This window comes from Stigmatopora argus, chromosome 15, assembly GCF_051989625.1.
Source record: "Stigmatopora argus isolate UIUO_Sarg chromosome 15, RoL_Sarg_1.0, whole genome shotgun sequence".
In the NCBI taxonomy this organism is placed as follows: Eukaryota; Metazoa; Chordata; class Actinopteri; order Syngnathiformes; family Syngnathidae; genus Stigmatopora; species Stigmatopora argus.
The window spans coordinates 2,687,233-2,713,048 of record NC_135401.1 but is presented as its reverse complement, the minus strand read 5'-3'; the positions used below and the strand labels follow the sequence as shown (position 1 = coordinate 2,713,048).

The 25,816-nt window shown below is 50.3% G+C and overlaps 1 protein-coding gene across 1 annotated transcript; it reads left to right on the top strand.

Annotated features, from left to right (window-relative positions):
• The first annotated feature begins 153 nt into the window (after positions 1-153).
• Positions 154-25,049, top strand: syne2b (spectrin repeat containing, nuclear envelope 2b). The gene is made up of 55 exons (XM_077621411.1): positions 154-275; positions 1,526-1,632; positions 2,607-2,668; positions 3,283-3,378; positions 3,454-3,531; positions 3,602-3,694; positions 3,793-3,977; positions 4,675-4,874; positions 5,494-5,597; positions 5,820-5,903; positions 5,979-6,092; positions 6,831-6,968; positions 7,045-7,209; positions 7,334-7,446; positions 7,526-7,694; positions 7,818-7,914; positions 7,994-8,325; positions 8,525-8,665; positions 8,759-8,857; positions 8,967-9,143; positions 9,217-9,375; positions 9,719-12,646; positions 12,798-12,929; positions 12,996-13,189; positions 13,262-13,331; positions 13,418-13,506; positions 13,576-13,696; positions 13,866-14,156; positions 14,219-14,814; positions 14,891-15,049; positions 15,120-15,270; positions 15,343-15,501; positions 15,582-15,749; positions 15,826-15,927; positions 15,990-16,190; positions 16,285-16,492; positions 16,622-16,734; positions 16,808-17,010; positions 17,069-17,176; positions 17,307-17,586; positions 17,677-18,075; positions 18,185-18,484; positions 18,551-18,778; positions 18,851-18,967; positions 19,164-19,490; positions 19,560-19,904; positions 19,987-20,165; positions 20,250-20,466; positions 20,612-20,710; positions 20,777-20,941; positions 21,051-21,580; positions 21,770-21,899; positions 21,997-22,170; positions 22,240-24,959; positions 25,013-25,049. The coding sequence occupies exons 2-55, from the start codon at positions 1,563-1,565 to the stop codon at positions 25,047-25,049; spliced, it is 14,916 nt and encodes a 4,971-aa protein (XP_077477537.1). The 5' UTR covers positions 154-275; positions 1,526-1,562.
• The last annotated feature ends 767 nt before the right edge of the window (positions 25,050-25,816 follow it).

Genomic DNA, 25,816 nt, shown 5'->3' with positions numbered 1-25,816 from the left:
GAACCCTCGACCCCAGAACTGCGAGGCCGACACGCCAACCCCACATCCATCGCGCCGCCCGCCCCCGTGTAAGTTGGTGCGTGGAAATGTATCTATCTGCACGTGTGTATTTTTGTGGGCGCGCAAGTGTGCACGTCTACTATATTTAGTGAAGTGCAAAGTATGGAGCAGGCTTATCCGGTGTCGCCGGCAGTGGGCTGGTCACTTTGACGGACTTTCTCCCACGGCGAGCGCCTTCTCCTCCAGGGCAGTCCTTCTTCCACGCCGCTCCGCAGGTAAGTCGCCGTCGACAGGACAAGTGCCCTCTTTTTTTTGCCCGTCCGGTCCGGTCGGCCGAGCACCGAGCGGACCGACGCCAGCCTGGAGCGGGCTTCGGAGCGCCGGGTTATTTTGAGCGTCTCCTCGCGCGTGAGTTGGAAACAGCGGCCGGCCACTGACCTTTTCCGAGCGTCACCCGAGCTCCTTCTTCTCGCCGTGACGTCCGCGTCGACATTGAGGCGGCCTTCCCGATCCTTCTGCGTTCCATGCCATCGACCTTTCCTGACTTTGCCTTCGTTGTCACCTCCCGAAACCGACTTGATTTGTTTTCAACGTCGCCGACATTCCCTCGCGTCGTCGCGCGGACGCCGCCTTCAACGTTTTCGTGGGTCATCTGACGCTCGGATGAATCCACGCGCGTTAGTCCTTCTCAGTCAGACGCGTCTGAAGGCAGGAATGAAGGATTTAGAGTGCGCAAAGTCCCAAAAATATCACACAAATCCACTCGAAAGTGCTCATAACGTTCGTTGGCAAAACATATTTTTATAGAAATCGGATCGGAAGTCCAGAAATCTGGTTTGGGAGATCCCTACGACCAATTGATTTGGCAGGAAATGCGTCTCCTGAAGCGTGTTGTGCAAAAATTGGTTCCACTTTTGCACCCATTGTAGAGCAACAGACATATTGCATACCTTTCAATTTATACGTTTTTTCTTGTATTTTATACGGTTTTTGATCATTTCAAATTGTGTGCGCCTTATAACAACTTTTGCATGGAATTTTTTTTTTTTTTTTTTAAGTCAGTTTTTTGTAAAACTGATCGTCTTCCCGATTTCGTCTCCAATTAACTGATAGCAGACGAAAACGTCATCGTCAATTGCTAATATTGTCATGTTTTAATTATGATAACCCCTTTTCACTATATAAATATAGTGTGTCAGCAAGCAATGTTCCTAGACAGTCAAGCTGTCAACGTCATACAGCGACATCTACACAATCGTGAATTTAGCGCAGACTGATTGGGCACTCTGTCCACTTTGGGGAAAATTTTAGACTTTTAGGTGCGCCCTATGTGAGTAAACATGTCCCGCATTGCATTTGTACAGTTTATTATCACTTAACAAGGGGAATTGCCATCATTAATAAGGGAAGCAATTGGCCGATTGATTGACAGAGCGCTACAGTAGACTAACAAAGTGTAGCAAAAAGAGTTTTTGCCAGCCAGACAAGAGAGATCCAGTAAAAGTATCGGTTTTGTATTTTCTAGAAGCATCGCTCCGGCTGCGGGACGCCACCGAAGCGCCATGGATGACGCCGGGGGAGAGTCGGGGTCGGCCCCCCTGGACATCGACCACATCCTCCTCCTGCTGCAAGGTCAGTTGGCGCTCGTACACAAAATTTACTACCGGCGGAACTTAATAAGGACACAAATAACCTCCCTCCCTGCGCTCGTATCTCAAGTCAAAAATAAAATCTCCCCTAGTCCCTCTTATCTGGAGGCCCCGTTCCAAAACGGGATCGGTCGCGGAGCAAAGGGTTAAAACCAAGCTGATGAAGTCGTCACAAAAGAGGCAGAGCCCGAGACGGTTAGACCTGCTTCACCCAGGCAGTAAAACTGGAAAAACAAAAAAACACAATGTTACATGTCTACTTGCGGTAAATTAAAACAACAGCTGCCATGAGTGAGTTGACTTTTTTTCTTCTCATACTTCAATTTTATTGAAAATATCAGCCAAAATCAACGTGGTCCTTATTGACCACTTGTCCAAGATGGAGACCTCTTGACCTTTTGGGGGCCACCGACATCGATAAATACCCAAATGAATTTGAATGGTGAGGAAAGGCCTCTCCTTCCCCACTTCAAATTGATCAGATGCTAATCAGTTAGCAAAAGCTCCAATTTAATAGGGAAACCCACATAGTGAATGTTATGAATACAAGTTTAATGCTTGAAGGAATTCACAGGCTAACTCGCTAAACGCTAAACGAGGAGTGCCAATGTTGTTGCGTCTTAACATACAAGCTACATGGAGACAAAACAAAAGACAACAACACAAGATAGTCTCATACCTGTCAACCTCTGCCGATAACTGCCCTTATAAATGATTATTGATTCCCCTTACAAACCCCCCAAAAACCTTACAAACACCGTACGACTCGTACGGTGTTTGTAAGGCTTTTGGGGGGTTTGTAAGGGGAATCATAATCATTTATAAGGGCAGTTATCGGCAGAGGTTGACAGGTATGTTAAGTCTGCGTTCAACGCAATGGAAAACTGAAAGTAACAAGTGTGTGTGTGTGTGTTTTGTGTGTGTTTTGTGTGTGTGTGTGTATGTGTGTGTCTGCAGTGGAGCAGGAACAGATCCAGAAAAGGACTTTCACCAACTGGGTCAATGCGCAGCTGGCAAAGGTGAACACTCAACTTTGACCTCTCTGGACTCAAGCCAGTTCTTTAGCATGTTAGCTAACAAACATCACATTCCCAGGCAACTGTCAGTCTGCATGTCGGCTAAAATACGTCACATTGTAGCGCGGCGTCACTCATAAAGTTTCCAACTTGTGCGCTCGGTGTTGTGTCGACGTTCAAGGTTACGCGGGAGAACGGCACGGGGGATCTTGTCCTCGTTCGGGGAGCGTTAAATAGAACGGCGGGCCAAGACGGACGGCGGCAGGTGGACCGATGAGGACCTCCCACCCCCCTGTTTACAAACCATAGAGCCCTCCCCCTTCTGTCCAGCATTTACTAACAATAAAGTGTGATCTTAAGTGCTAACGGCTAATTCTATATAGCTCCAGTTCAGGGAAACAAACTATTTAGGCGTATCACACTATTGTCATTTTCCATTGGGGTGGATGGGTGGAGGAGGAGGCAAATGTTTGGCAGCTGAGTAAACATACTCGCACGTAAACACACAACTTTGAATGATTTGGTGAAATGTTGATCCGACACATTTTGACCCTATAACTTGTCATTTTCGCATTGGATTATTTTTCCTGACTAACCACAAATTTGTGTGCGCGCAGAGGCGACCTCCGTCCAGGGTGTCGGATCTCTTTCACGACTTCCGGGACGGTTCCAAACTCCTGGACCTGCTGGAGGTCCTGAGCGAGCAGCGCATCGTGAGTCCGCCCGCCCGCCACGCCCACTTTTCTCCGTATCCGAAACGCTCGGGACGCTCGCCGCCTCGTTTGTAGGGTCGCGAGCGGGGGAGGGGAACCTTCCAGCACAGGAGCAACATCGAGAAAGGCCTGGCCTTCCTTCGCCAGAAATCGGTAAGAGCACAGAAAAAAAAACCAGGGCCGTCCCAGTCATCCCAGTTGACTCCTCCTACTCCGCTTCCAGATCAAACTGGTCAACATCAACATTCCGGACATCATGGAGGGAAAACCGTCCATCATACTGGGACTGGTGTGGACCGTCATCCTGCAGTACCACGTGAGACAGAGAGAGACAAATCTATGTTTTTTAGCGAGTCTTTGTCCCGGTTTGAAGTCATCGAGGTCACGTCTCCCTTGCCTCGGTCCGGTCCTCAGATCCAGGAGCTGGCCGGCGGCCTTTCCTTCGACTCCCGTCAATCGTCCATGGAGTCCCTGGCCAGTCTGGACTCCCGTTGCAGCGGCACGTCGACGGGCTCCCATCGGGCGTCGCCGCTTCACGCCCGTTTCAGGCTTTCGGCCAAGAAGGCGCTGATGCTGTGGGTCCGCGAGCAGTGCCACAAGTGCGTATACACCTTGTCCAAATTCCATACCTGTCAACTTATACGTTTTTTGACCATTCCAAATTGAGTACGCTGTATGACAACTTTTGTACAGGATTTTTTTCAAGTACTTTTTTTGTTAAACCGATCTGGTTTTAGCCATTTCGGCTCTAATCCGGATCGTCTCGGTCACTGGTAGCAGACAAAAACGTCATCATCGACTGCTAATATTGTCATGCTTTAAGCAGGATATGGGCTTTTTTTACTATATAAATATAGCGCATCAGCAAGCAATGTACCCAGACAGTCAAACGGTCAGCTCAGCGTCATACAGCGACATCTACAGAATCTTGAATTTAGTGCGCCGACTGATTGGGCACCCCGTCCACAAAATTTCAGACTTTTAAGTGCGCCCTATGTGAGTAAATATATTCTACATAGCATTTTTACGTTTTTTGTGTGGAATTGCAATCATTAATAAGGGTATAAGTATGAAAAATAAATCATCCAGACTTCTACAGATCCATAACCTTTGAAATTGTACACTGAAAGTGTCACAGAAATGAAACTAAACAGATAAAAAGAACGGATTTTCTGTAAGTGATTCTGGCAGAATGGGATTAAAACGGTGTTTTTTGGTTTATTGACTAAAGAAAAGGACGACATATGGCTTGGTGGTTCAGTCAAGTCCAATCTGTCCAATGGGGTGTGCTTTCAGGGCCGGGTGTTCGGCGGGCGTCAGGGACTTCAAGGCCAGCTGGCGGAGCGGCGTGCTCTTCCTGGCCATCCTTTACGCTCTCCGCCGCGACCTGGTGGACCTGTCGGCCGCCGCCGGTCGGAGTAACAAGCAGAACCTGGAAGAGGCCTTCCGAGTGGCCGAGAGAGAGCTGGACATCCCGCGCCTGCTGGAACCCGAAGGTCAGGACATCCACCTCACCTTTTTGACCCTAGGCCAAATCCTGAAACGAGAACAATTTGGTTTTGTGTCTGCATGTCTGTTTTTTTTTTCATTCCTATCCCCAGGCCACATATTTAAGGCTGCTTTTAGAAGCATTTAGTCACGTTACGTCACCCAAAAATGTTTTGTCTTCACTCAAATATTGAAGTCCCCAAGAAACTCTGCTACACGTCAAGTAAAAATAATCCAGGAAACCACTTTAATCTTGTAATATTACAACTTTTCCCGCGTCAGTGTACGACTTCATCACCTTGTCTGTCATTTCTGCAGAAAAGGAAGATAAGCCAAATTTGGAATAGCTCCAACTCTCCCCTCGATGTTTTCCATCCATAACCGAGTCTCGCTTAAGCGTCTTTTCTAAAGACGTTTTGTTCCGATTGGCCCGAAGCCGGTGTCGGCTGATCCACTTTCCGCCGCGCGACTCACCGCTAACATCAACGGCTCGCTTGTTCTCGTCCTTCTCGCTAATTAGCCGCGTTAGCTTCTCACGCCAGACGAGAGGGCGGACCTTTGACAAAAGCCTCCGTGCGCCGAACCGACGCCCGTACGATCGTAACCGTTGCCGCCATGTCCGCGCAGACGTGGACGTCCGGGAGCCGGACGAAAAGTCCATCATGACCTACGTGGCCCAGTTCCTGCGCTACTCCAAAGAAGCGCCGCTTCCCGACGACGACGACGTGCAGGTGAGCGAGCGAGCGGGTCGGGAGGACCACGACATGGGTTTCTATTCTGCAAATGTCATCTTTGTCTTTTGAGGACAGGAAGCTGTCTTTAAAGTCTGACTTTGGAGAGTCCTGGAAAGAATAACGTGTACATGATTGTCTTGTGTGCTTGACATTTGCCCACTCCGTCCAACCTGGCCGCCATCCCGCCGGTCCTTGGCCTCCTTCCTCCCGCCGACGCAGTTCCAGAGTTCTCCCGGTGAAGCATCTCCCGTCCACCTTCCCGCTCACTGCACTCCGGCCATCTCGGCTTCGCTGCTGAGGCAGGTAATTCCCACGGCACCGAGGCTTCCCCATCACAATGGGAATGGGATTCTTTCCATGAAGTCTTTTGGTCCTCAGGTGACCCCCGAACGCAAAGTGCAGGAAGTGTCCTGTTGGCTTCTACAGGCGCATGAAGAACTGCTGGAGGGCTGGGACTCCACCCACGGCGAGAGTTACTCCGAGAGATACAACGTACGTTTACCTTTAAAAGACCTTGTAGTTGCTGTCGTGACTCCTGAGGCAAAAACCCAGAATAGCTTAGACCAGACACTATTCAAGACTGTGTCAAGACCAAACTGAAACACATGACATAACATCAGATCATCCATCAACATCATACATAACATATTTTCCAACACATCAACAAGGGCTGGCTCTAGAGGTGACTGTGTAGTTCCCTTCCAAAAGAGTGCAAAAATATTTCTCGCCTCATACCTGGAACTCAATAGCAACTAACATACGTCAACTCCCGTCTCTGAACCTCTCGGCCAATTATCTTAAAGCAACAAAATTGCAATCACAACTAAAACTGTGCTACGTGTGGGTGTGTCTAGTATGTGTCATCGTTTATCTTCAACCTACACAAGGGACTAAAGATGGAAATTAGCCCTCGGTTACAATCTTATATATATATATATATATATATATATATATATATATATATATATATATATATATATATATATATATATGTGTGTTCATTAATATGTGGTGTCCCTTTATTAAATAAATCAAACTCATGAAATTGTTTTATATTAACAACTTACTATGAAACGGTTTGCCTCTGCATAGTTGAAACTAATGACGTAATCAAAGGTAAGGATTCCAGTAGATAGAGACAAAGACCCTGGAATGATGGTCTAGAGTCGCGATCGGCTCAGAATACTCCTTTATAACTTTCCGCCCATTTGATTTTTTGCACCATCTCAGGTGTTCCAGACCTTTGCGGCGTCTTTCAACGAGCAGCGTCGTCCCATCGTACCTCTGCTGACCGCCGCTAGACGAAGTTCCGCTCCGAGCGAGGAACAGCGAGCCCTCGTGGAAGCTTGGGACGCCCTCACGGAAAAGGTGGACTCGCCACGCAAAGCCCGCGATCCGAGGGCTGGCCGAGTCGACAGTCCGGCAACGTGGTTTTCTTCTCCAGCTACGCGAGTACAAAATGGAGTTGGACGCCAGCCTGCCGCCGCCTCTTGACGCGGTGGTGCGCTGGCTGCTAAAAGCAGAAGGAGTCCTGGTCGAGGAGAAGGGGGACCGCCAGGACCACGGGCCGGCCGCAGACCGAGCCAAGGACAAACGGGAGCAACTCAAGGTGCAGATGAGATAGCGACCTTCCGCGTTTAGCTTTATAATAATCCGCGGGAGAATCAAACGCCGCGCCTGTACAATGTTCTGGAGGCGGAGCCACAATACTCAGGTAGCCTTTGTCAATCCAGGTCTGCCTGGAGGACATGCCCCAACAAATGAAGACCTTCCAGGCCTTTCAAAACGAGGACGAGTACGGAAACCTGTTAGTTCCCGTTGAGAAGATGGAGGATCTAAAGAGGAGGTGGGCAATTCTCCAGGAAAAATGTTCCCACCTTTTGCCCAGGCTCGTTGTGTGACACCTTTGGATTTTGGCTCACTAGGTTCACCAGCGTGAGAGTGAGCGCCAAGTACCACGGTATCAAACTGGAGTACCACCAGCACCGTCACACAGTTTTGGATTTGCTGGGCCGGATTAGGACCAAAGTGCACTTGTGGAGGAAGCCTTATCTTTCTCCAGAGGCCGTCAGGGTTCTGGTGCAGGACTGGCGGGTGAGTGACTCATCTGCTGTCTTCAAAACCTTTTCATTTGTTTCTGGAACACTATCGGAATCCAAATTAAACAAAACACCATCCAGATAAAACTGCAATTAGGACACAGTCTTTGTAATACAGGAAGTGGTCATTAATCAGGAGCTACCTTCAATGCTGGAAGCAGCTTTCCAGAAGTTAAAGGAAGTTTCTGAGAAGTACTCAAGCAAGTCCGCCCTTGGTATGAACCCCCCTCGATCACACCCCAACACCAGCATAGTACTTAACATCTCCTCGTGGGCTAATTGCTACGTTTTCAGCTGCAGACTACCGCCACGTCATTCAACAAGTGACGCAGCTGGAGGAGGACACAGTCAGCATTTTGGCGGAGGTCACCTCAGCCAAGGGCATCCTGGCAAGGATTCTGACCGCCTGGGACTCCTACAACGACGGTTTGAGCTCCATGCAGGCATGGCTGAAGCAGGACTCTACGTCCGAGAGCGTGGCCGAGTGGGGGTCTCGCCAGGCCCACCTGAACGAGGTGGCCAACTACCTGATGGAGTCGACTGACCCGGAAACCAGCAGGAGCCTGGAGGAGGAGCTGCTCAAACTCAACGTGGACTGGGCTGAGTTTGTCCTGAGACACGCCTCGGTAGTCTTTTTAAGACTTTTGCACCGCTTTGGTGCAAACTAAAACAATGTGTTGAGAGAGAAACTACTTTTCTCGCTATTATGCTAGCAACGACTAGCCTGGAATTAGAGGAGTCACCTTACCGGACTTTTTGTCCATAGATCTGTGTAAAACTTCTCACGTGTCAAAGAAACCAACCAAAAATTATGTTGTTCTCCAGAACCGCACAGCGGAATCAAACCCTGACTTGCCATCCGGTCCGGGAGACCTTCAGGGTCTGATAAAAGAGGCCACACTACTTCTCCAAGAGCCTGTGGAGACAACCTCGGGTTCTTTACGCACCTTCAGGAAGCAAATCCAGGTGACAGAAGGCCGTAATATGTTTGGAAATTGCAGTAGATGCTCACTACTACTGGAAACCTTGTCTGGTTTTGATCTTTATCTTGTCTTTCAGTTGCAACTGAGGAAATTAAAGCGAGTGGACCTGGAGGCTCTTGATTCTTCCCCAATTTCTGCGGATCGCTTACAGGAACTGAAAACAGCCACGCCCAAAGTACGCCATCAGAGTCTTGAGTTTGAATTCTAAACGACTCATTACCTTAGCATAGCACCATAGAAGACTTGCCACATGACCAATAAGTACTTGTTCCCGCCCTAACCAGATCGAGAAGACCCTGTGCGAGGCCGAGCAGACGTGCGCAGAGTTGCAGCATAGTATTTTAGGTCTGGAGACCCGTCTGGCCGAACTTCTGCATTGGGAGACTGAGGCCAGGGAGACGTACCGCCAACTGGGGGCCTCGGAGAACCAGCAGCAACCAGGCCAGGATCCCAGAGCTCGGGTGAGATGAGCTAGCCGGGTAAGGGGACGAACCTGCCCCAACTTAAGTCGTGGGATGTCACCTGCTCCCACAGGTTCTGATTTCTCGCGGCCTTCAGCTGGAGGGTCAGTTGGTGACGGAAGAACAAGATCTCCAACTGTTGATTACTGCCAATAAGAAAAACTCACCCATCCTGTACCTCCAAAATACCAACATCCAGGACCGAGTGCGGGCGGCTTTGGCGCAGTCGCAGGCCAGTAGGACTTTTTCCCCATTCTGTGTTTGTTTGATTTGAAAAATAATGAGCTTATTGCCCAACGGGATAACGTCATGGAAAGGACAAGTGAGATCTGAGCCAGATTTTGCAGTCTGTTACTCAAATATTTCGTCAAACTTGATCACTCTAGCATATTGGAGTTTGAACAAAATCCACAACGTGCTCTGGTTCCAGACTAAAGGAAAGACCCGCTTTATGGCAAAACTCGGCACAACTCGGGAGATACTGAAGAAAACTTTGAGTTCTATCTCCTTCAGTAACTTTTATTGGAAATATTGAAGAAATAGCCCCTTAAAGTTTGCCCTTTATTCAATTATAGGAGACAGTCGGTATGCTGAGCAGCTTGGGATCCAGAAGAGACAGAAGCAGGAGTCCCACTGGAGGGCCTCCTTCCAAGGTCTTCATCCAAGACAAAGGGACCACGCCGCAAAGGCTGGCTCCTCCATCATCTCTGTTGGAATGCCGTCCATCCCGAGAAGCATTTGTGCCAAAAGTTGTGGTGCAGGATTACGGAGACAAAATCACGAATTTACAAGATATTCCGTTGGGTGATGCGCAGGCCCGTACGGGACCGCGTGGCCAGCAGGATACTTCGGAGGACACGTTGACACTTTGGCTGAAAACGCCAGGGGCGCAGGATACGTTTCTGCTGCGGCAAGTTCTGGACCAAGATGAGCGGCAAAGGAAAGAGGATGGGAAGCGTCTCCTGGCAGAGATGGAGGTATGTAGAGGCGAGCGGTATGAAGAGCTCAACACACAAGTCCAAGAGAAAAGCCAGTTGCCGACTTTATCGCCAAGGAAAGCGCTCAGCCTAAAAGAAGTTGAACGGAAAAAAGCCCAAGGCTTGAAGAACCGTCCGTGGCTCAGACAAACAGATCAACCGGAAATTCAAAGTCCCAAAAAAGATCTAGCTCGAGATCCACATCAGGCCACACAGCCGCCGATAGATAAGGGTATGACGGGTGTCACACGGGAGGGCCCGAGGACACGAGATGAAGCACAAGCCGAGTCTGTGGAGTGGGCAGAACACCGCAATGAACAAGTATGGCTAATTCAGAAGAAACAGGAACAGCAACGGGACAAACAGCAGCCAATAAGAGTGCCACATGTTGAGGAGAATAAGCTCCAAACATTGGAATGGCCTCTTGAGCAAAGTCAGCCGCCGGACCAAAACCCAGTTCAGTTGCAGGTTCGACTCCCGCCTCCCGAAAACTGCCAAATGGTGGCTCAGGGCCCAACCTGGGCTCAGCTCAGGCCTCGATCCCCCACGCAGAACACAGTTCGGCCACCTTTGTCGGATCACGTTCAGCTACAAAGCCATCCACAGTCCTGGGCCCCTGTTAGAGCATCCCCCCCAAAAGCCCCAGCAGTGGCCCAATGTCAAGCAAGTTCTAAAATGCCTCACGGTCTTCAGCCCATCACCCTGGAACAAACAGCGTTTCAAACCCAAAGCCACGTTCAGTCGCCGCCTCAGCCTCCTTCCAGTCCTGGGCTCTCGCACGGTTATTCCAAATCAAAGACGCAAGTTGCGCAGCCGCCGGCCCGGTCCCAGGCCGGAGTTGTTACTTTCCCCGAGCTTCAACCTGATGCACAAGCCAGGACCCATCTTGAAAAACAGGCCCAGAAAATCCATCACCCTCAAGCTCAACCTCATCTAGAGAGCCGGACTCAGTTCACTGAGCACACAATGTCTCAACACCAAATTATTGCCGGTTCCATGACGCAGGCTCAGAAACAAAACCTGGTGCAGGCAGAATCTCAGAGGTACACTCAGCCAGCGCCAATCCCCACACAGCCTCTCACATTTGGTCAACACATAGGCTGGTCTCAAGGACATCCCGTGACAGCCTATCAGACACAATCTTACTCGACACTCCAATATCCGGATCACGCTGCACCAGGCCAACAGCCCACCCGGGCCCAAGTTAATAGCTCACCCTCGACGTGGGCGCAACCCCGGCAGAGTTTCTCTCAGCCTCGACCCTCTTTCCAGCCCCGAGCCCCCATGCCGGAGCCACAAAATCAAGACATTCTTGGGCTGAGGCATTCCGTTCCCCAAGGGCTCCCTCAGCCATTAGGTCAAGCTCCACAGTATCAGGCTCCACAAACCCCACAATGGGCCCAGGGCATTTTTTCACAAAGGTCGGCGAATATCCGGCATCAGGTACAATTTCCTTTACCCGCGTACGTCCAGGCTCCAACGTGGAGTCAGATGAGGCCCTGGATGCCGGGTGACGACGGGACTCTGATGCAGATGCAACAAGGCCACACTGAGCCACAGATGTGGATGAGGGGACCTCATCCTTCCCCAACCCGTCTGGACCTGCAGGCTCATCAGTATCCAGCTGTTGAACACCACCTACAATCCCAACAGCAAGCTCAGATGCCACCACAACTAAACCAAAGCAATATCGCTCAGCTTCAACTTCAACCTGGCCTCTGGGCACCGTCCCAACGTCCTGTTCAGACACACGTAAATGTGCTTCCAAATTCGCAGGCGCAGCAGTCACCGATGAAATTCCCAACCCCAGCTCAGAGACCGAACCAACCTTTGCAGTCACCGTGGACACATCAACCGATATCACCGGAGTTGTCTCAGACTCAGCTACTGCCAGAATATCAAGCTGAATCACAGGAAGTTCAAATTCAGCCGGGGACTCGATCCCTAGGACAATATAAACCGGAACTCCAGGGATTTTATGGATCCAAATTTCAGTCATCAAACCAAACCAGGACTTTGGCAATAGCGCAGGACATGCCTCAACCTGAAATGCACTTTAAACCACAGAAAAAAACAGAGGCTCAGTACAAAGAACCAATGCCTACCCAAGACAGTTCTGTGTCTAAACCTAAAACTATGGCAGAACCCCAGTCGCCTCGAGGCGTCAAACTCTTGACATCGTCACCTTCGAAATTGCCTGCTCCGGTCCAAACGGCACCTGAATTGGAGCCTCAGTCGCCAACACGAGTTGCTCACCAGGCGGAGCTTCTCTCGCAGGCGCAAACTGAATCTGATCCAAAATCCCATCAAAACCAAACCCAGGCCGTTCTCAAGTCATCCGTTCGTTTGCCGCCACAATCCCCGACAGAGTCTCCAGCTCCTCCCCACGCTTATTCTGAGGCCTATGCGACAGCCCAGGCTTTGGCTAGGAATGGCTTTGAGGATGCTAAGCACTGCCTTCAGGAACACATCCTGGAGGCCATCAGCGATAAATGCCTATCGGCTGAGCAAGCGTCAGTGGAAAACGTAAGTGGAATTACTATAGCCAACGTTGGTGGTTATATGATGTTCCAGATAAGTGCGCTCTTTGGTTCTTGTCCACGCTGTCTCGGGTTTTTACACACTATACGAAGAATATGTAAGCTTTTGTTTGACAAAAGACTTGACTCCTCCGCAGAAGACGAGGATCCTGGATCCAGAGTTATTGGAGGAGTTCCTGAGAGCGGCCAAAGGCATGGAGGCCTTTTGTACACCTTCACAGCTCACAGACATGGTGTCATTTACCCAATCTGTTAGATCTCAGTGGGAGGTAAAGCACATTTAAAATTGGGACTCTTCTTTCTATGAACCATTTGGTAACAAAATGTCTGTCCAGGCTTGCTTCTCATTCGAAGGCAAACTTGCCCAAGCGGACCAGCGAACGGAGGCCTTGAGGGAGTTATGCCGAATGCTGATTCCGGAGGACGCCCACCGCCTGGCTCGCACTGAGCTGAGGGAATGCCAAAGTAGCTTGGCTGCCATTCAGCGCCAGTTGAGCAGCGATCAAGAAGCGGCGCTGGCCGATTCGAGGTGAGTGCGCTGTCGCTGTCTAAATCTCCAGAAAGTTGACTGATCTTCAAAACGACACTGGATGTTCTGCAGGGTTTCAGCTGCCTTGGACGCGAAGCCCGTAGAAATCGCGCAAAGTGTCGAACCTCAAATCCCATTGGAGGTATTGCCGTCCTTGAAAGCGGGCTAAACGCCAAACGGCATTCCGGTGCTCGTTCTCTGAGCAAAGGTATCCATTATTGGTTCCAGGTCCCACAAGACGAGACAGCAAAGGCGCTTCAGGAGGACGTCAAAGATCAATCTTTCGTCAAAGTCAACAAAAAGGAGGATTTTGAAAAGTAAATTGAGCTGGCTGTCTGAAACGATTCTTTGGCCAATGTCTTGACAGCTTGCCTGTTTATTTTCAGATACGAACATTCCAAAAGGTCTCTGGAGGTCCAGCTGTCTAAGAATGAACAGAGCATCAATGAGGTTCCCTCAGACAGTGTGACTCTAAAAGGTCTTCACACACGGCTGCAGGAGATTCAGGTACCCTTTCGGGCATGCACCATTTACAGGGGTGGCCAAGTCCGGTGTGTTGGTGGAGGGAGACATGGAAAACAGACTGGATAGGTGCTCTCGGGGTCCGGATTTAGCCACACCTGATTCACAAGTTGAAGCGAGTTTGCCTTCAGGCACAACATTTCTTCTCCCTCAGTTCCTCAGGCAGGACACAGAGTCTTTGTGGTCTGAGTTTGTCAACCACTGCTCCCAGTTAAGTGGGGATGCTGGTCTAGATGAGGAGAAATCAGACCTTCAGGACCAATGGCAGGCACAACAGTCTCAACTTCAGAGGAGAGGCAGTTCGCTGGGCGCCGCCCTTAGGCAGATCGACTCCACGGAAAACCACATGGTGGACTTCGTAGACCGCCTGGACCGATACCTTAGGCAACCCAAGGACATCACGGCGTTTACACTGGCCAACACCCACATCCTGAAGGACATCAAGGTACCCTGTCCGTAATGGTGTCGATTGTTTGGAACAGATCCTGACATTTTTGTCTTCTTTAGGAACTGGATGAGAATATCCAGTGTGAACTGGATCAGCTGGACCGCCTGGATCCAGAATCCAGCAACCTTGACCCAAGGGACGGCCCACCTCTCACCCAGGAGGTGCTAACTCACAGGAACAGCCTGGATCAGCTTCGCCAACAAGTTCGCAAGAGCGAGGCGGCCGCTCGTGCTCTGGATCGCTTCCTCATGTCCCTTCGCACCGTGGAAGAAGACATCGGCGGAGTGCTGAACGCTCCCAGTGGCGAAGCCGCGGTTCTGCAAGACTGTCACGCCAAACTAGCCTTGGTCAGGCAAAGTGTGGACAGTCTAAAAAACAAGGCGCCGCAGCTGGATCTCCTTCTGCAAGGGGCAAGGTTGACGGTCACCAGGGATGGTTCTCCTGCTTCCTGCCTGGACATGGTCAAGGTCCTGTTAGCCAAAGTGGAAGAGGTTGACGGCGGCTTATCGGGCCAACGGCAAAGCCTCAAGAGGGAAACGCGCAGCCAATCTATGGGCTTGAGAAAGAGGACCCTTGTAGGGGAATTTAAAAAGCTACACGAAAGCATTGAATCGCAGTCCTTGACGGAGGCCACCGTACCGGCCTTGCAACGCAGGTATGTTGCATCTGTCCGTGGCGTCCAAATAAGAGTACTAAACTGTGGGTTTCACTTGTCCCACTTGATGGGGTAGGCTTCGGGCTCTGTCCGATTTGGAGGACCGGCTACAGGCTCGACACTCGGAGATTCAAAGTCTCAGGGAACTTCCCGAGTCTCAAATGGAGGAAGGTCGACACGTACTTGATGAGCTTGAGGCCGAGTACAATCAGACATTAGCGCCTTTGACCGACGGGTTGGTTCAGTTCACGGCCCGATCGCGTGGCTGGTCTCGTTCGGTCACCGCAATTGTCGCCGTCCCGCAGGAAGCAGCGGTGCGTCATTCTGATCGAACTTCTGAAGAAGTTCCAGAGCTGTCGCGCTCACCTGAGCAGCACCGTGCAAAGAGCCGAGCAGGCCATCGGGGAGCGGGCCTCCTACATGGGCAGAGAAAATCTTCACAGAACCGTCGCCAAGGTGAGCCAAAAGGCCTTCACGTATCGGATAGAGACGAATCGTCACGTGCACCCATTCCACTCCATTTTTCAGGTCCAGGACATCAAGCAAGAGCTGAGTGGCCTCGGTGAGCAGATGGATGAGATGAGGACCATTTGCAGGCAGCTGCAATCCCACCTGAACCAGTTTCCAGACTGCAGAGAGGCACCGTTTCAATCCGAAGCCGACGCCCTGATGGACAGCTGGTTGGACGTAAGCATCTCAGTTTTTGCTAAATGTAGCTCTTGGAACCGGCCTGTGTCGTGTCAAGTGACCTTTGAACCTGTGTGCAGATGACAGAGAAGACGGACACGCACCTGGACAACCTGCAGGTGGGCTCGGAACTGTGGGACAAGCAATTAATGTTGGGGGCAGAGATCGACGGCTGGTCGGCCTCCAAACTGGCGGCGTTTGCAGAAAGCCACCCTTTCCACAACCGGCGGCAAGTCCTTGCCATGAAGGTGAGGTTCAAAGGGGTTTGATGACTAAATGAGAAGAAAAGGGAATGAATGTTCCTTCACATTGCAAAATACTTAGGAGGAGATGAAGGCCCACGGGGAAAACTTGGAACTTTTTCACAAGAGGTCTGAGGAGATTCAGGAAATGCTTCAGAGTCAAGAGGCTCCCCTGGAGCTGCAAGTGAGTATACAAGATCATTTCAATACTAGAGGATGTTTGTTCATGTCTTGCCTGGACTCGAGGTGATGGAAACACAGTTGAAGAAGAGGATGGACCAGGTGAGGGAGCTCTTCGCCGACTGTGAGGACGTCTTTGAAGAGCTAATGGTGGTGAAGAAACATCTGGCTGAAAAGATTGAGGAGTGCCTGTCAGCTGTGGAGAGGATCCAGTCTCGTGTCAACGAGGTCCAAGCCTCGGAACCCGAGTCAGAGACCCAGTTAAAGGTACTCGGCCAGGGATAAGGCTATGTACAATGTCGTGGTTTTAGCTAAACGTCTAAACTTTATATTGATTGAATCCGTTCTGGTTTTGCTCCAGGATCTTTATGATGACCTGGAGGTCCAGGAGGAGCAGGTAGAGTTGGTGGTGAGGGAGATGGCCCTGGTGTCCAGCGTGGCCAGTCCGCAGGTGCTGGAGGAACTTTCGGTGGACTGCCAGCGCCTCACGGACGCCGTCACTCACACCAAAGAGACGATCCAACTCAGGAGAAAAGAGAAGGACAAAGGCCTACTCAAGGTCATAGGAGGTGTGTCCATTTGTCTTTGCGTCTCTCTCAGGTGTTTTTTTTTGTACGGACAGAAGATCTTTTAAGCTCTGGATGAAGCTCATTTTTTTTCATTTTCATAGCAAATTGTTCTGCTCTTTCCTTCTGCAGATCAGAGGCAGTCCTTTGAGGACTGGTTCCAGGATCTGCAACTGGCCGTCAACGAGTGTTTTGAGAATCCGGAGAGCAGGACGGATATAGAAGTGTCTTTGCAAAGACTCAACGTGAGTCCGACCTGCTTCGAGGCCAACCAAGAATCCAAAGATCCTCACGTTCGCCGTTGTCCCTCTCTTGCAGGGCTTCCTGAAGGCCAACGACGCGGAACGCCGTTTGGAGCAGCTCAAGGTTTATCTGGAACGAGGTCACCCTCAGATGGATGCTCGGCAGCTCTCCGAGCTCAGCGATTGGCTGAAAGAGCAACACCAAGAGGTTCAGACATTCAAGACTCACTGTCAGAAGAGACACGAGCAAATGGAGTCTCTTTACAATGACCTGAACAGGTAAATTCTGGATTTGGACTTGACAGAGTCATGAACTCAAGCTCTGTTAATTCTGCAGTCTGCAGATGCAATGTGACAGTTTCCAGGAGTGGCTGCAGGGCAAAGAAAAACTCAGTGCTACGTCCGACACGGCCAAACATCTTCTCCAAGACCTGCGGAGTGAAAGGTAATCGCCAGAGTAGAAGAAGAAATTGTGAGGACTACAGCCAGACGATTGGATGCCGTTGACGGCGATGGGCTGTCGATCTCAACCATCAAGTATAACAAGACACATTTGTTTCCCTTTCCTGCGTCAGCCCAAGGGCGGACGTTCTCCTTGAGCTGCTGGCTTCAGTGCGCCGACAGGGAGTCAGAGCGGACACCATCCTCAAGGACAGCGACGACCTCATACAGCGCTACCGAGATCTGGAAGCTCGGCTGCAGGGGATGGCGGAAGAACACCGTGTTTTGGAAGAACAGGTGGAGCAGTTTAGAAGCCAGGCGGAACACATGACGCACTGGTTTAAAGAACTCCATTGTCCCTTGACTCCGGTGTGCGGAGACCCGTCGTACAAGGAGATGGGCCTCAAGGCAGAGGTCCGAATGACCAAATCAGACGGCTTCATTCAAGTTCAGAAGGACGACCGCTGCCGAAAAACCTCCTAATGTCTTTTTTGTGGCCACTAGGTTGTACTGAGGCAAAAAACAGAAGGAGACTCTAAAATGGAGGAGCTGTATCTTCAGAGCCGGAATCTCTGTGAGCGGCAAGACCTAGAGCAGAGCAGGAAGGAGCTAGTCCTGCAGTTGCTCCAAGACTTGGATGACGAGTGGACGAATGTCCTGCTGGCCGCTGAGGAAACTCTCAATAGGAGAGGCAACCCCGACCTGGACCAAGATCGGGATGCCGTTGCAGGAGCAGAGGAATGCCGGAGTAACGTTGCAGAAGAGGCTGAAACGCCCACCTCCGCTGCTGTGGCGCTCCGAAGCCGCATAGAGTCCACTCAGTCGTGGATACAAGAAGAACGGCGCCAGCTGCTCTCCCTGGGGAGTCACTTGACGGTCAAGGAAAGACTTGAAACCACACAGGTGTGCTCTGCCGACTCATTTCCTCTACGGAGGTCTTGTCAAACTAAAGATTTTCAATATTTCGGAGCCAGGTTTCGGATCTCATTGTTGGATTTCTCTTCACTTGCAGGCGTTTTTGTCTTCCCAAGACGAGGGAGCATCAAAAGTTGTCGCACTTAAGCGGGAAGCCCAAGATCTGTGGGAGAAAGTGCACCAAAGCCAGAAGCCAGAGTTGTCACGGCTGTTGGAAGACACGGAGCAGCAGTGGGATTCCATCCTTCATGCAACCAGAGAGGCACAACTGCGACTCCTGGACACTGACTTTGAGGTTCAGAGTCAAGAGGTGCGCTCTTGGCTGGGAGAGCGAGAGCGACAGCTCAGTTCAGTCGGGGTCCAGTCGCCTCCAGAAGACAGACGCCATCTAGCTCAGGTTGGGACCGCACCTCGCCACTTACTGTAGTTGTTACAAGGTATTGAAGGTCTGCTGTATTTCCAGGATGTGCTGCAATCCAAACCCGACGGCGACCGTCAGGTGAACAACCTGAGGAGACGGGGCCAGACTCTGTTTGACCGGCGGGATGTCGAGGAGGACAGAAAATGTCAAGTCCAGCAAGAGGTCAGAGACTTGGAGGAGCAGTGGAGGAATCTCCTGCAGCACGCCAGGCAGCTCGAACAGGACGCCGAGTCTCAGATCAAGCAGGAGATGGAGATGAGAGACTTACAGGTGACGCAATGGAAACTCAGACCTGATGTGAGACTAAATTTTTCCTTTTGTCCTACTCCTCATTTCTTTTAGTGGAGGGATTTCCAAAGCCTACAGCAGGACATCAGTCAGTGGCTCTCAGACCTTCAACATCAGCTGGATTCGCTGAGCAGTCAAGCCACGGTACAGGATCGAATACACGTTACGCAGGTGAGCCAAGACGCAAACATACTCACGAGCACTATGCGCTAAGCAGAAACCACAGCGAAGGGGACTTAATGGCGGACCAGGTGCAAGCGTTGTAAAGTCTAAACAGCCTAACCCGCCGACCCCCTGTATTGGACATTTTTATAGTCTTGGACAATATATTACAAAGGAGTAATTGGACACCGCCCTGTTTCGCCAGAGCACTGTTGACGCCAAATCTGATGGAGACAGAAAAATCCAAGAGCTGAAGAGACGCTCCCAGAGTTTGTGGGCTCAGGAGCTAGAGGAAGCCAAGAAAGCAGAGCTTCAGGTGGCCGTACGTGACACCGAAGAAGCGTGGACGAGAACCCTGCGGGGTGCTAAAGCGGCGCTCCGTGTGGCAGAAGACCAGACGGCTCTGGAGCATCAGTTGAAGGAGCACGAAGAGTCCAAAGAAGAAGTCCGAGCCTGGCTGGAAGACAAACGGCGGAATCTGGATTCCCTCCGTTGTTGCGACGATCCCGAAGCGATGGTAACGGCCTTGGAGGTAAGGTTTTAGCGCTAGTTTGTACTCCGGACGAGGTGAAATATCCTGTTATCTGTGGTCTTTTGTCAGGACATACTCAGCTCCAAACCGCAGGGAGATTTTAAGCTCGCCGAGCTGCACAAACAAAGTCAAAAGCTCTGCGATTCCAGAGAAACAGGCGAGGAGGACGGGAGGGAGTCCACGCGAGAGATCGAAGCCTTGGACCAGCTGTGGAGATCGCTCCTGCTCGACGCCGAGGACTGCCTGAACAAAGGCCGGGTCCTTTGTTCGATTTCCAGGGAGCGGCGAGCCTTCTTCGTCCAAGCGGCCGGGACCCAAACCTGGCAGGAGGAGCTTCAAACGCAGCTCCAGGGCATCGAGACGGACTCTCCGGGCGGCCCGGACCGGATAGAGGACAGGTTGAACGTGGCGCAGGTGAGCCAAACGCTCGTCTTGGAAAGCCTTCCCTCGTAGTCCGAAAGACTTGGTTTTCATACCGAGGTGATCTGGTCCTCAGCTGATCTTGAGCTCCAAATCCGGCGGGGAGAGTCGAGTGACAGATCTGGAGAGCCGAGCGCAAAATCTGTGTGGTCAAAAGGACTTGGGGGAGGAGAGCAGGCTGGAGCTGCAGATCACGGTAAAAAAACTGGAGGAGCAGTGGAGGTCCATTTTGCGGTCGGCCGAGAAGACGAGCAGGTGCCAGAAGATTATTTTCTTTATGGTCAAAGCTGCTCTCCTGGAACTAGAAATCATGTGTCCTTGTTGCCCGATGTACGCCAGACGGCTACAGAGTGTGAAGGACCTCCAAGTGGCGTGCCAGTGCCAGCGAGGACAAGCCGTGACTCGTCTTGCCGAACTTCGGACGCAGACTGCTGATTTGCCCCGTGTCTTCCCCTGGCCCGGCCTGGGGGAGCGAAGGCAGGCGGCCGAACTGACACGAACTCTGCTGGACAGGGCCTCTGCCATGGGCCCCATCCTCTCCGATCTTCATGAGCAGGTAGCAGACGTCGTTTAAAAGAATATTTTGAAATGCCCTCAGTGAAAACGAGGTTTTTAGCAAGACCAACCCTGGGTTTCCCTACAATCTCTCCTCTTGTGGTTGTCCAATACTCCATGTCTTCACAATATTTAATGTCCTTCAGGCTGCAGAACTATTCCGGACCACCCAGGACCCGGATTGGTCCGATCCCACCTACGCTGACATGGAGGAATCCATCCCAGTTGTGGTTGAGGAGTTAACAGTGAGTTCCCTGACGGTGGAGACATAGCTCATACGTCGGGTTAAGACGTGATCTGGGTGTGACCAGGAAACGCTTGCGAGGCTGGACCAAGGAATCGTGGCAGAGAGGCGATGCACGCAGCTCCTGGAACAGCATGAAGCAGCACAGCATTGGTTAAAAGATCAAGTCAAGGGTCTGCCAGATCCTCCGGACGACAGAGCGGGTCTTCACAGTGTCGTTAACACGCTAAAGGTACGCGCCAACGATGAACACGCGAGTGGGCATCAACTGTTATCACTCTTCAGTAGTCTAGAGTTCTGCCTTTTTTTAAACCACCTCTCTACCCCTGCCTTCTTCTCAGGCCTTACTCCAAACCATCCATCGGGAGACAAAAGAGATGAAGGAACTGGACACCGCGAAAGACGATCTGCTCGGCTTCTGCACCCCTGGAGGTCGAGACGCTCTGACGCTGGAGGTGTCCCACCTTCAGCAGCTCTGCTCCAGCTCCCAGATGGACGTGACAGAGCGCCTTCTGGCCAGCGAGACCCGCCTGCAGGAGTTGGATAGCGGGGCAGCCAGGAGGAGTCTAGCGCTAGAGGAGAGAGTGCCCGCCTTGCGGCGGGAGCTCAGCTCACTGGACCTGGCGCTTGAATACGCCCCGTCGCAGAACACTGTCGATCAGCTGCAACGGCAATGGAGCAACCTGCAGGTAGACCCTCGGACCTCAGTTTTCTCGACTTGGGCTATTCTTTTTCATCATTCCTTCACAGACTTGGGAAAAGTCGCTTCGGGAGATTCTCGCCAAAATCGATGGGTTCGGCCAGGAAGTCATCACGGCCGACGAGCCATCGCCGAAATTGAGCGCCACGACGGATTCTCTACGGCACCAATGTGACAGGTATGGTCTGGATTGCAAAAGAAGCTATTGACGAGCAATGACATTTTGGATCGGTTCAGACCAAGGGTCTTAACGCGCAATTTTTTTTGTCCTTCCTGCCCTGATCAGCATTTTTCCATGAAGGCTGTTCAAGTATTATTCGCTTTTGCTTCTGCTAGTAACATGTTTTTCTGGTGTTTCAGTCTGCAGTCGAGACTCGGGGAACATCGACAAGACTGTGCCGCAAACACCGTTCGTTGTCTCGATGTTTTTTTGCGAGCACTGCAAGTGTGGAATGGCAGAAAGCCATCACAATGCGTCAAATCTTTGCAGGTTTGTCTTCTTCTTCTTCTTCACTGTAGCCTTACTGAGATTCCATTCGGCCCACGGCAACCATCTGTTTGACTTCTTTCCCCTGCACTTGTTTTAGGAGGCTACGGATGAAGGTGAAAAGTTGCAAACCGATCTTCGGGAGGCCTTTTCTCATCACCAGTATCTGAAAGACTGCTTGGACCACAATGTTTTTGAGCCACTTGCAAAAGAAGCTTTAGATTCTCTTAAAGAAGCAGAAGCCCTTCAATTGTCTCTTAGCCAGACCTTAAAGGTAACCACATAAAACCACTCTTGATTAATAAGTCTGATGTAATAACATGTTGTTGTTTTTTAAATTTAGGAGCTTAGTAAAAAAAACGACCCGAAAACTGAGGGTCCTCCCACCAATGATTTTGAGGAGATGAAGGTGTCTTTGGTGGCATCCCCACGAAAAAACAAACAATCGCCTGAGAAAAAGTCTCAACTTCATGTTCAGCAATACATTCCCCCAACGGTGACATTTCCAACCAATCAGGACGACTTGATGATGACTTCGGGACGCAGTGAGAAAACAGAAACAAATGTTTCAGAAGACATTCAAGTCCCCCCGAGAAATAGAATGTTAACGGAAGAGTCCTCGCTTCAGAAATCGACAGTTTGGGTGGAAACTAAACAGACCGAATTCGAAGTGTCAGATAAAGGCCAAGAGGATGTTCTCGAACAATCTCAGCTTCTCCCACCTGGAAGAGTTTCAAGGACTGAAAAGACAAAGAAAGATCAAGTTGTGGACGATGTAGAGAGAAATGTAACACCTCAAGTTTCTCAGTTTGTGGTGGGAATTATTGAATCTGCCATGAGTGATGTTGAAAACCAACCAAATGAAGAAGCCCTAGAATTAGAGAGCAGGGAAACATTGTCACCTTTACAAGTCGTCACGGAAATCCCTCCAGGCGATGTTGTGGAGGAAAGCAAGATCTTACATTCTGCAAGAAAGTCCAAGAGTGTCAACTTTCCCCCACAGTTGCCAGAAAATGAGGAACAAATTATGAGAAAGAATAATTCCAATCTGGACACCTTGGGTGACGTAACTCATGATGACCACAAAGAGATATTTTGTGAAGAAGCACAGAAAGCTTCGGGAAGTCTAGAAGCTTCGGTTGCTGAAATTGTCACAGGAATTATTGACTCTGCTCTGAGGGACGTCAATTTGCTATCAAAGAAAGAATTGCTCGATTGTGAGAACACAAAAATGTCATCAGTTATTACAGAGGCAAGCGAAATTGGTAGCAGGGAAGACGAAAACGTTTCACACGCCACTGAACGGTCAAAGACGGTAGAGTTTTCACCCCAACCGCCTGAAAACAAGGAGCCAGTGACACCAAAGCAAGAATACGTAGAGGTAAGAACCGACGCTAACCAAGAACCTGGCGTTTTTCAAGAAGAAAGAAAAGAACCTGAAAGCGAGGAAGCTACTGTCATTGCTGATTTCGTCACGGGACTTATCGAGTCCGCTGTTAGAGATGCTTATTTACCAACGCGGAAAGATCACTCAGAGTCGGACCATGACAAAACGCCGCGAGCCGTCATCGCCAATCCCGAAGTCGTTACCGTGGAGGAAGAAAAGCTCATAGCGCCCACGAGAAAATCCAAGAGTTTAAAACTGACTCCGCAAGAAAAGGCAACCGTAACCAAAGACGAATGTGATCTGGAACCTGAAGAGAAAAACAAAGAACTTTGTCAAGGTTGCTTTAGTCCAGAAGTGAAAAAAGACTCTGAAAACGGAGACGCTTCTTTCAATCCCGTCACGGAAATAACTGAACCTGCTGTAACAGATGTTGATTTACTCCCAAACAAAGAAGAAGCATCCTCAGCTGTGGTAACAACCTCTCAAGATGTAGATGGAGACAAAGGGCAGGTCTCGACACCCCGAAGAAAATCAAAGCGTGGAAAAGTCACAGCAACTGAGCAACAGTCAGATTCGAGCAACCGAACCGAGCAACCTACCACTCCTCAGCCGCCCCAAAGAAAGTCAAGGAGATCAACGGCCTCTTCAGGACTTCCTCAAAGTGGGGCAAAGACATCAAAAGACAGAGCTGAGGATACTACTGCTGTCGAAGAAGAAGCAGCATCTGCAAAGAGCGGGATGACTTTGACGGAAACTCCCAAATTGCCTTACAGGAAAAAGTCCAAAAATGAAGATGTCTCCTCTGGCCCAAGTATCGCCGTCAATGTTGTCCTGGGCCCTGAAAGTGGACTCCAAGCTACACCGGAACAATCAGGGTTGGAGGGTAGTAAGCTATCACCGCCGAAAAGAAGGCCAAAGAGTTTGAAGGCTTCCCCGGAACCTCAGAAAGTCCAAGACCAAACCCTTACAAAAGAAGAACCTCATACCATGGCAACCCAGACCACTGAGCTAACAGTTTGTAGGGTCGTTGAAGAAAACACCTCAGAGACAGAGTCATATCATGTTACCCTTCGGGGAGACCGGCCAGCTGACCTTACGGAAATGATGTCCATCCAACAAACAACCACGCCGACGGAAACACTTATAGAGTTAGAACTGTTAGAAACTGAAAGACTCGAAGAGGCGGAAGATCACAAGGAGCCCGCGATCGGTGTTGAGGACGCCAACGCGGAGCTAGAAAAATCGCTGTTCTTCATCGATACGATCCCGGGTGGCGCCGTCGTAGATACTTTGCAACTCAATATCTGCAATCAAGTCGAGGATGAGAACGATTCTGCGGTGAGCCGCGAGTCCAAGGGAGACTCGTCTGTGCTTTTAACGACGCTTCAGCCCAACGCCACAGAAATGATAGAAATTGTATTATGTGAAAAAAGCACGGAGAAGACGGTGGCTGGGTCGGAACCTTTGCAAACCGACCAGGAAGCAGTAACTCGGCCAGAAGAGCGCGGCGCCCCCGTGTTTACAGGTGCTTCTCAAGATACAGCTACGACTATTCACGTGAGGCCTGATGTTTCACCAGTGGAGATGAGAGAACATCAAGAAGAGCAGAAAGATAAACCAGTGGCTGGAAATGAAGATCGTGAGAAACCCACAAACCACGTATCTTTAGTAGAAAAGCAAGAAACAAGCGGAGAGACCGATACTGGCGAAGCCCTTTTGCCATCCCTAGGAACGGTCACAGCGGAGAAACCCAGCATCGAGACTGAGAAAACTACAGTGAAGGAGGATTCCAAGAAAAAAATCCATTCAACCCCAGCCCAATCAGACCAGCCCAAACATAGTGGAATGGCAGTTAGGTTTCTTCCACCAACCGAAGCAAGCACCTTTAGCAACGACCAAGAGTCAAGTATCGAGCTAACCGAAAGATCTACGTTGACTAAGATCTTCTCAGATGTTAAGGCAATCGCAGACACGGAAATTCTCAACAAGAGCGAGGTATTTGTCTTTAAGCCTTTCGAAACCCGATTCCGTCAATCTGAGTTTCTTCAATATGTCTCGGACAGGTCTCACGTGAGGATTCCCTTCCGGAGCTGTTGAGCTGCTACGCCAGTGACTCGGACCTTCTCCTGTGCAGGGTGGTGTCAAATCTTCTGAGTTGTCGGAATCAAACGGTGCAACTTCAGCCAGAGGCTGCGAGCCAGCAGTTCAAAGAGGCCGAGGTGAGTCTTCCGGGGGAGGTGCGCAAACTGTTATATCCTGTATTTTCTCGCATATAAGCCGCATTTGTAACAAAAAACGGTGACTGAATCAAGGGTACGTAGTGTGATGATTTTTCTTAAGATTTTAGTGTAGTAGTGTGATGATTCTTCTTAAGATTTTAGTCTAGTAGTGTGATGATTCTTCTTAAGATTTTCCCTTCAAAGTAACAAATTTATACTCCTTATTAAAACCATGAACATGGAGGTGAAAATTGTGAATCAGGGGGGCGGCTTATACGCGAGAAAGTGTCAATTGCAACGATTTTAAGGCAATT

Coding starts and splice junctions, on each gene's coding strand:
- syne2b (XM_077621411.1), top strand. CDS start 1,563: ATGGATGACGCCGGGGGAGAGTCGGGGTCGGCCCCCCTGGACATCGAC. Junction 13,507..13,575: donor AAAAAGGAGGATTTTGAAAA/GTAAATTGAGCT, acceptor GTTTATTTTCAG/ATACGAACATTCCAAAAGGT. Junction 18,968..19,163: donor ATCGAATACACGTTACGCAG/GTGAGCCAAGAC, acceptor CTGTTTCGCCAG/AGCACTGTTGACGCCAAATC.